At 32.3% G+C, this 14,389-nt stretch overlaps 1 protein-coding gene across 3 annotated transcripts in view; it reads right to left on the bottom strand.

Moving 5' to 3' along the window:
* LOC130897737 (neuroligin-4, X-linked-like) overlaps nt 1-14,389 on the bottom strand; it is a 245,898-nt gene that overhangs the window by 21,229 nt on the left and 210,280 nt on the right. For all 3 annotated transcript variants that reach the window (XM_057806607.1, XM_057806609.1, XM_057806608.1), the window contains one exon: nt 10,910-11,192. In XM_057806607.1, coding sequence (XP_057662590.1) covers nt 10,910-11,192 — 283 coding nt within the window. The remainder of the gene's footprint in view (nt 1-10,909; nt 11,193-14,389) is intronic.

Below are 14,389 nucleotides of genomic sequence, written 5' to 3'. Positions count from 1 at the left end.
ATCTCCAGTTTGTTCATCGTCCTAACCTCTAGTTTAGGCTATATTTGTAGTTGCAAAGACATGATCTCATATTATAAAAAGTTGCCTGGATTCTCAGTAACTCACATCCTACGAAAGCATTCTCTGAGCAGAACTATAGGTCATACAACTAGCCTTAACACTTCTTCACTTTCTTTCACACGAAATGAACAATTTTTTAGAACCGCTCTCTGGTTTTTATAGACCTCGTGTCAAATAATCTTTACAATAAGAAATCCAGGCTACAAAGGAGATCTTGCAAACCGTTTGATGAAGCTTTTCCTTCCAATTCGTTGTCTAGGAAATCGTTCATGAGGTAGTTACCATCAGTTAGTTAATTTCCCAGCTTTTCTTGAGGCACTCATACAATCTTTTTGATGGTGTACCTAGACCTGGTTTGTCTTTTGGTTTATAATGATATATCTTCAAATCTGTAGCCCCCGCTGACCTCAATGATGCTTTCTATTAATCTGTGATTATAATTTTGAATGCTGAATCTGTAACTTTTACAGGGACAATCTGTATAATCTAAATATAACAATGAAAAAGTTACTCTTTATTCAACTCGATAAAATTTATTGTTTAGGAGATAATTAGATTTTTAGATCGTTAAACCGTTCGCCATAAAGAAACATTCTGAAAAAAATTATCATAAATTGTAATAATTTATTGAAAATACTTTCACGGGGTGTTGAAACATAACCAAATATTTCTAATTGAACTGCATACTATCGAAAATCATGTTACTATATAAAAAAATTGAATTTGGTTTATTTTATCGATAGTACATAGTACAAATAATTACAATTTATGATAATTTCAATTCCCGGATATTTTTAAAAAATTTTTCGCATATAAATACACACTTTTCTACAGCATGTTTCATTGATAAATTCTTGAAACAACGCCTAGATAAGAAAATATTTTTTTTAACGTATAAGTTATAGAGTTAGTATACAATATATATATATATATATATTGGCCAAATTCGGGGGTTATCTTTCTCAACATCCCTGCGTTCCGTTGATTAATGATATGTCTTGAGATTTCTAGACGTTTTTGTTTTCTGGCAAATCCGATTAACTTGTTAGGTCATTAAGTTGAACGAGCTTAGAAATGTCGTTAAACTGGGACCTTCCCAAACTAGACAAGATAATGACTTAAATCAGCGATGTCAGCTAGAGATATGTACTAATTGAAAATCAGGTAAATAACATAATTGAGGACAAACGCGGAGAAGGACAAATTATATTCCAAATAACATTTTCCACCCTTAACTCAAAGTTATTAGGTTGTGGTAATACTTTTTTGTTCGATTTCATACTTTTTTTTTTTGTTTGCACTTCAAGAACGAAACCGGATATACTTTGTAAAGTGAAAGTTCCTCCGATATATTATTTGTAAACGTTTCTTTTGGATATATGGTTGACTAGTTTCGTATTGAAGTTAAAGAAATATGATACAGTGGAAGAGAAGATGAAAAAATGATATAACTTTTTCTTTTGCTGATAATATTGACAATAATAACGAAAAAATGATAAAATTCTTCCCAAAGCTAGATAACAAATTGGGATCGAAGGTAGAAAGTTCAGTAATTGATAAACAAAGCAAATTCCGCCAAGACAGACATGTAGAGGGGGAGTTTGATTATTATTTTGTTAAAATCCGTGTTAGGTGCTTCCAACTGAATCATTAGAAAAAGTTTACTTCAAATCAAACGTTAATTCATTGGACCTCCATATATAGATACAAAAAAAAAACAAATCCGTTGTTTACTGTACTAAATTTACCTTATGAGGTAAATCGGATAGAGGATGTCGTCGAAAAATTTGTTAATACTGATATTGAGCTCTTGATTTAACAGGTTTGCACTTCTCCAAAGGAACGAGTCCCGATGAATTGAGATTCTGAGCGTTTGCAGTTAAACTCGGTACCTGTGGAGTAGATCTTCTAGATATTGCTCCATTTTATTATGTTGGAGGGCTCGGAAAAACATCTGCCGAGGTAGTAAAACTCTTGGTCGAGAATCTTAAGGGTGTACTTGGGAGCCGAGTATGAATATGAGCCTTGTAGAAGGTAGTATATTGGTATTGAAGAGGGTTCGAAGTATCTATGAAGCTGCCTTAGCTATTTCGGCTCCTAATCTCAACACCTTTAGAAATTGTGATTAGCCAAATTCATCAATAAAGTAAAAAACATTGTAGAAGTTGAACGTGGGAACAATAATTCCTTGAAATTGATTTTGAGGCTCGATTTTCTTCCAATATCAACGTTTTGATATTATCAGATAAGATAATTTCTGAACACATCTAACAGAAAAACTACAAAAACCACGCAACTCCATACAGCCATTTTGTTTACAGCAAACCGCATTCCGTGTCCTGTTTTTCCTCAATTATTTTATCGAAATTCAGCTCATTCAGCTTTTTGTATCCTCAAGTTTTTTGTGTCTACTGTAAAATTTGGTTTAAAAAAATTTGCGTGAAAAAGTGAAATTATTATTTTTTTTAATTCAAAACTATATTCGGAGTCTTTCTAGTAGTTGTCTTGTCAAATTATAAAGGATATCATTGAAGAATATCTCTATACAGATGTTCCTCTATGTTAAATAATAACCAGAAGCCACATATGGCCAAATCAGGCGAAAAGAGTGGATGATACATGACGATTACCTAGATTGACTTGCTCAAGAACATCAGGTAAATTTTCAGCCCCGTACCAATTTTCTACTTCCCTTTCAGTGTCTGAAGAAGATAACTTTATTGTCGAAACGCACATAGATAGTGTATTTATTTAGGTTGGTGTAGTAGTAGTGCGAACAGTGTCTCCAGTAGATAAACAGCATACAAATATAGTAAATAACTTTTTGTTACAATTTCCACGTTATCTGCCACTACTATTTACGTTTTATTCCTCGATAAACGAACGGAGCGCATGTAAATTATCTGACAAATATCCACATAATCATATATTAAAGCCAACCGAGTTTTTATCGTCAAAAGCAATTTCCAAAATAAGTAAAATTATGTAAGTATATCTACAATCCTAGGACACATGTTATATCTCTCAATTTCGTCCTCGGAATAGGACCATCAAATTTTAGTTTCACTTCGAAATAACGATACTTTATCATACAAGAATCCACAACGACCGTAACGTTGAGAAATATTAGATTCTACGTCCCTTCGAATTTTCATATAAACAGAATGTTTACTTATATTGGAGTAATGCATTTTGAGTGTGTTCTTTAATTTATCATGTTTATATCTTCAAGGATACAACAAATTTGTTAAATTCAGCCAGATAACAGGTAGATGATCTTTAGGTGTGATAAATTCGATCAGATAGCAAGTAGATGATCTTTTGGTGTGGTAAATTCGGCCAGATAGCAATTAGATGATTTTTTGGTGTGGTAAATTCGATCAGATAGCAAGTAGATGATCTTTCGGTGTGGTAAATTCGGCCAGATAGCAAGTAGATGATCTTTTGGTGTGATAAATCGACCAGATAGCAAGTAGATGATTTTTTGGTGTGGTAAATTCGGCCAGATAGCAAGTAGATGATCTTTTGGTGTGGTAAATTCGGCCAGATAGCAATTAGATGATTTTTTGGTGTGGTAAATTCGGCCAAATAGCAACTAGATGACCATTTGGTGTGATAAATTCAGCCAGAAAGTAAATATATGACGTTTTAGTGTGGTAAATTCGATCAGATAGCAAGTAGATGATCTTTTGGTGTGGTAAATTCGGCCAGATAGCAAGTAGATGATCTTTTGGTGTGATAAATCGACCAGATAGCAAGTAGATGATTTTTTGGTGTGGTAAATTCGGCCAGATAGCAATTAGATGATTTTTTGGTGTGGTAAATTCGGCCAAATAGCAACTAGATGACCATTTGGTGTGATAAATTCAGCCAGAAAGTAAATATATGACGTTGGTGTGGTAAATTCGGCCAGAAAGTGAATATATGACGTTTTGGTGTGGTGAATTTGATCAGATAGCAAGTAGATGATCTTTTTGTGTGGTAAATTCAGCCAGAAAGTGAATATATGACGTTTTGGTGTAGTAAATTCGGCCAGATAGCAATTAGACGACCATTTCGTGTGGTAAATTCGGCTAGATACCAAATAGATGATCTTTTGGTATGGCAACTTCGGCCAGATAGCAGCTGAGATCATTTGGTGTGGTAAATTCAGTCACAAAATAAATATATGACCTTTCAGTGTGCTAAATTCGGCCAGATAGGAGTAAGATGACCTTTTGGCAAGGTAAATTTGGCCAGAAAAGTTTGGATTGCAATATTTGTACACGTAAAATCGTCCAGAGTTCAAGTTTACAACTGTCAGATGGGTATATGTCAACTCAATATTATACAAAAACTTGTTGTATACCGATTTCGGAATATTTTGATCTCAAACTATTAAATTATAGTCGATGCTGGTATAAAATAATAATCAAATTATTGATTAATTTGTATTATGGTATTTGATATTCTTGTTTTCAAGTAAAAACCATTTTCTCTGTCTTGTGTTTCCATCAGAACACTTTTTTTTTTGATAAAGATGAAAAAGAAATGGAAAATCTACTTTTTAAATATAAGATTAGTTACAGCACGGTGTGTATAATACATGATTATGGTGAATACTGATTATTTCGATTGTTAAGGCAACCAAACGTTCCAATAATCCAGCTCAAGCTGTGGTTAGAGAGGTTACCCTATCGGCTGTCTATTTACTTGTTCGGATATCGGAGTTTTCACAACCAGATGATGTGGTAGAATTACTTCAGCTGGTAAATGAACCTATACAGAAATTGATTTGAATTACCAAATGTAGTAATTGAATATAGAGTCTCAAAATCCTCTAATTTCTCATTTTGAAACGCAAATTATCATTATATAGGTTATAATCGAAAAATAATCAAATCAGTTTGCTTGTAACATTGATAATCTTTGGAGATGGTTGCATCTCGATTTTGTAAGTCTGGGATAGAGCGCTCTATCTTTCTTATTATCATAAAAACGATACAAAAATGGATCCTGGCAGATATTTCATTCGAATTATAGCGATCTGTTCACTCAAAGAAGTGAAAAATCCAGTCCATACAGTTTGTTACACGTGGAGCAGCGCTCCAGCTCTATCAATAAGTGAAATTGTTTTTTAAAATATCTCAAATTGAGTTTCGCGGATTTTTTTGTCATTAGAGAAGCTTCGAATGCAATTCACAAATCAAAAACAAATTGGAGGCTGTTCACAGTTACTCGACTCTATCATTTATTATAATTAAAAATTAGTTTCGCTGGGAATCATTAGAAAATTAATTTGCATCGAGAAGATAAGCCCACAACTGTGGGCGTTTGCTTTGCAAGGCTACTGTAGATTCACAAAAATTTAACACCCACCATATAGCCCTGATCTGATCCGTTCTGACTATTTTTTGTTCGCTATGCCGAAGATCGAGTTTGAGGGTGAAATATTTAACAGCGACGATAGAATTGAACAAGCGGCGTAGGAAAATTTTGGTTCTAAAGGCGAGTTACAAAAAGATAATAATGGCTTCAATTAAAACATCAAATATTGCGCTGGTTGAAAGTAGTAGCTTATCAATAATAATAATTACAGATTGTAGAAGAAATGAATGTGTAACATGTAGAGTAAATTTAACAAAATTCATACGCTCCATTATTATTTCATTGAATGATTATGGAATAAATTATCCGCATTTCCATTTTCTTTCAATACAAACGAGAAAGTTACACGATTCAGACTCCTTTACGGAAAGTGCCCTTTTCACATAAATTGGAGTTTCTCTTGTGTCTTAGATTTAGACAACTCCTCCCATTGCTTGTTCCACAATATCCAACCTCTCATATGTCAAATTCCTCATTAGTATTTGGATTGTTTAACAACAATGTGTTATTGTAAATATCGGTATTATTGGGTAAAAAAATTATTGATATTATGGGAGTTTGAGAGACCCTTCAATTTCTTGAAGTAAAATATATTTGACTGTATATATGAAAATTACCTACATTGCTACCATAACTTATGAAACGAGAGTTTTCGGAAAAAGTTCATTGCCTTCAATTCTATATAACTTTGAATCTAGTTGTCATGAAAAAAATACAGGTTTTATAATGCTTTAATTTCCAATTTTTCACTTAGATATGGAGTACAAGCCAGATATCCAAAAAAGTTATCAAAAACTGAAATTGTAAATATATTCAGTCAAATATTTGTCAAACCTTCCGAAAAGTGGATTGGCTTAGTCAAATAGATTGGTGAAATGTGCAAAAGACAAATTGGGAACATCAACTCGCAGGTTTCCACATGACCATCAATCGAGAAATGAAGAGAAAAGGAAGAAATATCTAAAATATACTGAAGATAAGTTGCGCAGAATTCCGGTACGCTGCTGTGCATTAAGAAGACGCCAGCAGACTTCTGATCATGGATGACGAAAAATATTTCACCCTGCCACATTCAAATTTACACGGATGACATAGAAAATTGTCTCAATGGTGTGAAATATAAACCAAAAAAGAAATATTGCGCATATTTAAATAGTTATTATTAAATAATTATCAAATACCATCCCCAAAGAATAATATTTTGACCGTATCTAGCCTCTTGTCACTTATTTGCTAGAATAACCATTTGTACCAAAAGAAAATAATCCCCCAAATGTTCCACAGCTTCGTCCAGGACTAAATTGAGCTAAAAATATATGATAAGGATTGGGAAGCTGAAAATGAGCAACAGCAACAACACCAACATACAGAATATTTCCAGAGATTCGCAAAATTGAAACTAAACTAGAAGCAACCGCGATCATTGGCTTTTGTTTTAAAAAGTTATATTGAAAATTTATTGTTGAAATTATATTTTCATTTTTAGTAATACGGGCGATTGGAACGAATAGTTTACGATACAAATATTCCAGGATAAATTTGATTTTATTAATGGATTACAAGTTTAATTATGTAATCATTAATAATAGAAATTCATTCGTGTACCTCATCAAGTACAAAATGATATAAACACACAGGCTGTAATGTTTTTGGATAAAATATTATGTTGTTCTAGTTAGGCCTCTATTAATGCGCCGATACAACGTATAGAGGTTGTCTTAATTCGTTGGATATTCCAACGAATGTCTACTTAAAAACAAACATAAGCATTACATCGATTCATTTAAATGATTTATGAGTTTTTGATGACTTTTCATTTTGAATTTCGCTCTTTATCAATACCTAGTTGTTCGTTGTTCGATTTATTTGTAAAAAGTATTTTTTTTTAACTAGAAATTACTTCGAATTGGTTAACCACCCACTATATTCTCCAGATCTTGTACCTGGCGAACTATTTTGAGTTTTTGATGACTTTTCATTTTGAATTTTGCTCTTTATCAATACCTAGTAGTTGTTTGTTCGATTTAATGGTAAAAACTGTTTTATTTTAACTTAAAGTTACTTCAAATTGGTTAACCACCCACTATATTCACCAGATTTTGTACCCGACGGACTAATCTGAGTTTTTGATGACTTTTCATTTTGAATTTCGTTCTTTATCAATACCTAGTAGTTGGTTGTTCGATTTAATGGTGAAAACTGTTTTATTTTAACTTAAAGTTACTTCAAATTGGTTAACCACCCACTATATTCACCAGATCTTGTACCCGGCGAACTATTTTGAGTTTTTGATGTCTTTTCATCATATTTGCAATATCTCTGCAGTAGGAGTACCGGTCTGTTACTATCTGCTGTGTTTCCCAGGAGGTTATTTGAATAGCTTGCTCGTAGCCCATCTGTTTTGTGAAGATCTCGATCGAGCGGATTCCTTTCCTATTATTTTTGTTTATTCAAACTATGTATTGTTTTTTAATGCAGGTTTAACTGGTTTTTCTTAAAGCGCTTTTCATTAGGCATCCAAATCTCTTCCGTATTTCTTAAGCAAATTAGTAGCATACCCATAAGCATTCAAGTTTTCTGGTATTAAGTGATATCTTTCAAAAACCTTTTGTTACTAATACTCATTCTAGATCAGGCAGAAAGTAGTTAGTGTGTAGGGGGTTATGGTCGAGAAAAAAAAACACAAAATGTATGAATTTATGAGCAGTGAGACGCGTGAACATAATGCATTGATTCGGGAGAGCCTCAGAACAAAAATTACGAATGAGAAATAATGGAAACGAGTTCAATTTTCCTACTCCAATGTTCTCGATGTTTCTGAACACGAATATTATGAGGAAAACTTTACGAGGTACCCGGTGCTGTGCTCAGATCGACATCTATGTCGTCTATTGGAGTCTTGGAGTCCCGTGGAAACTCGTTATGAAATATGGAGACTAATGATGGCTATAATACTTCAAATTTTCAAATTTATGGTACTAATCAATCACCATATATATAGAGAAGCAGTGAATATACTCAACTTCATATCTGTGAAGCTAATTAGTTGATTATCTTGATATAGATGTCTCTTAAAATTGTCTGTTCAAGTTACATTCGATTTAATCTCGATGTCTTTTCTTCGTTGCTTGTTATGACCTAATTTTATTGAATGTCACAAATGTAGTGAGTTTATTTAATTTGGAAGTCGTGTCACGTAGTTCTTGTTCTAGCGAAAATACGTTGTTGGAACGCCATATTTAGGAACTTCGTGATATTTTCATTTTACTGCTGCTTATCACAACTTCATATTGCACGAAATTACGAAAAGTTGAGTAATGCACGAAGGCTGTTTTCGTACTCGAAGCGCATACATTCAACAACAAAAAAAACTTTAGTTAGTAGCCGACGACGCTGGTTATGACATTTCAAAAGGATTTCGATCAAGACCGTTCACACAATGCGAATAGCGAAAGCGTTGAAAAATTAAAGCTGTTAGTCACTTTTACTTATAAATATTTTTCATTAAATACTCTCGTTGAAACACGTTGAAATTTTCCTTCATTTATCCATTTTATTTTCTTTGTTTTTATCGTCTTTTTCTTTAATTTTTGTTGTATATTCCTTTCAAACCATTCGTTTATTTTTTCTAATATCTTTTGTACTCTGACAAAAGCAGTCAGATTCCACCAATCAAAAGATGAATATTTGCTTGAAAAGCACAACTTTTGAATCATAATCCTTGGACCGGGAACGAACTAAACGAAAGATAATCCTATGGTAAGCAAAGGAAACGTTTATATGGTCGAAGATAATAATAGTAATTGGATTTGAGGTCAAATAACTGAATGATACAGTTATTAGTAATTGAGGTTCAATACATTCGATCGTTAAATCTAAATTTTATTACTTAGTTTGCAATTTTTCAGGTAGTTCATGAGTTTCTTTAGGAGCTGCGTGGTGGATAGACACCGGATAAGATCAAACTTTGACTTGGAGTGACTAGTCGACGCGCCTGTAGTAGTTGTTGGTTAATTTAGATTTTATCATTGGATAGCTTCGAGCAACAAGCTTAGTGCTTTCGATGGCGTCTAATAGTTTGTTGATTTACTACTGAAGAATTCGATACGATTGTTGAAACGAAAAAAACTGATGCCGCTTCTGCACATTAAGCTAGAATTAATGAAACACTTGATCAAATCTCTGAAGCTTTTTAGTACTTGAAAAAGTTTTTTTCCAAGTTATTAGGAGTGGGGTGTTCGTTGGTTCGCAATTTAGACTGAAAAGAGGTTAGTAGAAGATGTGCTAAAACATTTTAATGCCATGTATTCAAAACAACAGGGAAAACGTTTCAATCAGGACATTATGAACATGAAAACATGATGGGAGACTATATCTGGGGTTTATTGAGAGAAAGTACTTATAAAAAAGTGAAAATGTGCAGTTTTAAAGTATTTTTAACCTTTTTGTATATTATAAAGCTTGAAAAAAATTGTAAACATTTATTTTTATGGTTCTATCTTCAATTAAACCACAAATTTTGAAAAACATCGTTTAGACAGTCGTCTGAATACTAAAGCAAACTATTCTATGTTATATAATTGTTTTACGACCTAAACTATATCAATTTCATACATTGGAGAAGTCAAAATTGACACGTGTTAGGATCAATCTAGTAGAAAATATTCTGTTTGGTGGTTATCGATAAAATTATTGAACGATATTTCTTAACACTTAAACTGCTATACCTTTTTTTTAACTATAAGTTTCAAAGTTTAGGGGATACTGAAATATAGTTATTTAACTGTTTTTTTTTCCAAATTACCATACAAAAATGCCGAATGCTCCTTGATGGAGGCTAAATTCAGATCGTAATTAGTATTTATTGCTTTATATCTACAGAATTGTTTGTTTAAATTAGGCATCATAAATGGGCATCAAATAAACAATTTCCTCTCCATAATTGTATAATATTATGAAGTTGTGACAATTTACAGCATTCAAAAAAACACAAACAAATTACCTTTCCTGAATGAGCCCCCATTTCACTGATGAGATGTAAACTATTGAAAATTTTTGTTGATAAACTTTGTTATAATTTTCGTTGGACGTAAAACAGTGTGACCAACACATTTACAATGAAATTTCGTCGTCCTGTGAAAAAAGGAACAAAGTGCAAAGGTTTAAGGGTTAATCATTTAAATTCTATGTTCCTAATCACAACAGGACGGTGGTTCTCACATTTCCATAAATCTGTTTCTACCTATTGGAATGTACATCGAGATTCCCAGATCTCAATCCTTTTTAAGGACATACTTAGACGCAAATATAATTTTAACACATTACAGAGTTTTTTAAATTTATTAGAAATGAAGTTTGACGTCATATGTCTAAACTGGGACATTCCGTGTACATTGCAGGTAAAAAAATAGGAATGGAAATACTAATCGACGGCGTAATCAGAAATTAGTATAATAAAGATGAAAAAATCAATGATACTCACTGACACTAAGGTAGAATTGAGTACCAATTTCATACGGATCCCAAACAAGTCCTTTATACCGAGTTTTTTCTCGATTCGAACCATAATCTGGTGCCAAATCCTTATTATCTACTGACGGTACGTTGGGATCTCCACTTTTGGCAAAGTTACTGATGAAATTGAGCATAGCTTCCGCAATACCCACATCTTGACGACTGAAATTTTGTGGAAAATGAGGAAGACCGCCGACTAGAGGTAATCCAAGGATGTAAGTGAGATCTTCACCACGAATGCTTCCCAAACGCTGCAACAGATAACATAGAAATTAGAGTACATCATATTTTCAACAGAATGAATTTTTGTATCAAAACATACCGAGACTCAAATAAAAATATGGTTAAGACCTGGTTTGCTAAGGCTGGGTTGATTATTTTTGAATATTCATTTTATTATTTTATCAGGTAAAACCATTTTCGAAAAATGTTTCACTTATCCGCATCTACAAAACATTCCGAACAAAATTCCCCTAAGATAATGATTACTAAAAGAAGGAATTGCTTTAAATTATAAAAATGTATAATTTGAAAAACTTGTATGTTACGATAGAGTTTGCAAGACTCAAATTTAGGGTGACCCTGTTCAATCCTGTAGGAATGTATTAAATATAAATAACAACCAACATTTATAATTGGTTAGGGTTTTTCAAAACCTTTTCCCATTCCTATTCAATTTCGAAATGTGATTTGAACGCTTCTTAAGGTGTAAAAAAACGTTGACCTCGTTTTGTTTTGATCTACGGAAATACGGACTCAAATAAGGACTGACTGACATCAATTCGATGTTTTGACTATGCAAAAATGTTTCTGATGTGTGATAGATCGCATTGTCGAGGTGGAAAATGATTTTTCCGAACACTTCTTGTAAACAAATGCTGGTGTATGATACTATAATGGAACGGCGGCTACACGTCTAGTAATTTGGGAAAAACAACAACAATTTGCTTTCAAATGCTTCGAATTTAGATCTTGAAATACCCATACAATCGATTTTTGTTTAGTTTCGGGTTTAAAATCTTTTAAAGCACCTCAATTGAATTTTTTCTATAGCATAATCTAGAAAATTACCCACTATTCTCTTTTATACTACATTTTAATGGTTTTTTATGAGATAGGATTGTTTTTTTGTGTCTCCTATTAAGAATAGAACTACCCTATATAAATAATTCTTTGCTGTATGTTATTATTAAAGATTTTCCATGTGGATTTTTGATAACAACTAAAAGCAGCTCAATAGATTTATGTATTGTCATTAATATTTAGCAGATACAGAATGGGATTTTATTCTGGCAAAAATAAACATACCAAAACCAAATATTTGAATACAACCAGAGGTTCAATAGAGTCGCATTGACATCGATACTAGCGCGGTAGAAATTTCAATGAAAAAATAAATTATAGTTAAAAAAGGATCTAAAAAAATTCTTTTTATTAATAATCAAACTGAAAATAAAGAAAAATTCTTGGTATAAGTATAAAATTACTGATGAGATTATTGATATCACTAATAAAGATAAATTAGAGGCTTTTTAGAATATTTTTGACTAACTCTGTGTAACTCTTTATCCAAATTTTCATTTGTATACATACTGAGAACTCTGTTAATACTACACTACACCATACTGTAAATTTCAGTCTCTGAAGATCGAATATTTTTAAAGAAAATTAAATATATATTTTTGGACGGATTCTGGATTTAGAAATTGAATTTCTTCTGGTAGAATCCTTCACAAATCTATAAATTTGGATGAAACCCGTTTAACAAATGCACTACAAAGCTTGGAGCTCATTAATTAATAAGAGGAAATTTAATCTCGTCTTACAGCTTTTGAACTGTATCAAATAATGTTCTTCCTTTGAATCGAGAGGATGAAAGTCATATGAACGCGAAAGCCAATGAATCGTAACTTTCACTTCTCTCCGTATTCATCGATTTGGAAAATTATGACTGAGCCAATTACAGCACTGTCTGTCAATGTGTAGAAGCACCATTATGTATGAAATAGAGCGGCAAATATTCCGTTTAAATGAAGTTTTAAAATTGAGCGAATGGTTTCTGTGCAATTGGCACATACGTTCAGTTACAATCGGAATAATATAAAAAAATTGATTAATTCGTGAAATAACCCTGTATATTATTAATACTAGCTTGAAATATTTATTTATACGATATAATATAATTAGATATAGAAATTGAAGGGACTGAAGTTCTGATTACTACATTTTCAAAAATCCCTCTCTAAAATTCCAGCTCAATGTCTCAATTATTTAGGCGTGAGTGAATTTCCAAACATACAAATGTTTTTCATCAATGTTTGAACAAATTTGATGCCCCGTATTTCCAATACTACGAGATCTATCAACGTCCTGAATTTTTTTTCTATATACACAAAATCCTCCAAAACACCTCTATGAAATTTCAGCTCAATGTCTCAATTATTTAGGCGTTAGTTAATTTCCAAACATACAAATGTTTTTCATCAATGTTTGAACAAATTTGTTGCCCCGTATTTCTAATACTACGAGATCTATCAACGTCCTGAATTTTTTTTCTCTATACACACAATCCTCCAAAATACCTCTATGAAATTTTAGCTCAATGTCTCAATTATTAAGGCGTGAGTGAATTTCCAAACATACAAATGTTTTTCATCAATGTTTGAACAAATTTGATGCCCCGTATTTCCAATACTACGAGATCTATCAACGTCCTGAATTTTTTTTCTATATACACAAAATCCTCCAAAATACCTCTATGAAATTTCAGCTCAATGTCTCAATTATTTAGGCGTTAGTTAATTTCCAAACATACAAATGTTTTTCATCAATGTTTGAACAAATTTGTTGCCCCGTATTTCCAATACTACGAGATCTATCAACGTCCTGAATTTTTTTTCTATATACACAAAATCCTCCAAAATACCTCTATAAAATTTCAGCTCAATGTCTCAATTATTTTGGCGTTAGTTAATTTCTAAACATACAAATGTTTTTCATCAATGTTTGAACAAATTTGATGCCCCGTATTTCCAATACTACGAGATCTATCAACGTCCTGAATTTTTTTTCTCTATACACACAATCCTCCAAAATACCTCTATGAAATTTCAGCTCAATGTCTCAATTATTTAGGTGTTAGTTAATTTCCAAACATACAAATGTTTTTCATCAATGTTTGAACAAATTTGTTGCCCCGTATTTCCAATACTACGAGATCTATCAACGTCCTGAATTTTTTTTCTATATACACACAATCCTTCAAAATACCTCTATGAAATTTTAGCTCAATGTCTCAATTATTTAGGCGTGAGTGAATTTCCAAACATACAAATGTTTTTCATCAATGTTTGAACAAATTTGTTGCCCCGTATTTCCAATACTACGAGATCTATCAACGTCTTTAATTTTTTCTATATACACAAAATCCTCCAAAATACCTCTATGA

This window comes from Diorhabda carinulata, chromosome 9, assembly GCF_026250575.1.
Source record: "Diorhabda carinulata isolate Delta chromosome 9, icDioCari1.1, whole genome shotgun sequence".
Lineage (NCBI taxonomy): Eukaryota > Metazoa > Arthropoda > Insecta > Coleoptera > Chrysomelidae > Diorhabda > Diorhabda carinulata.
This window is presented reverse-complemented; position numbering and strand designations above follow the sequence as displayed.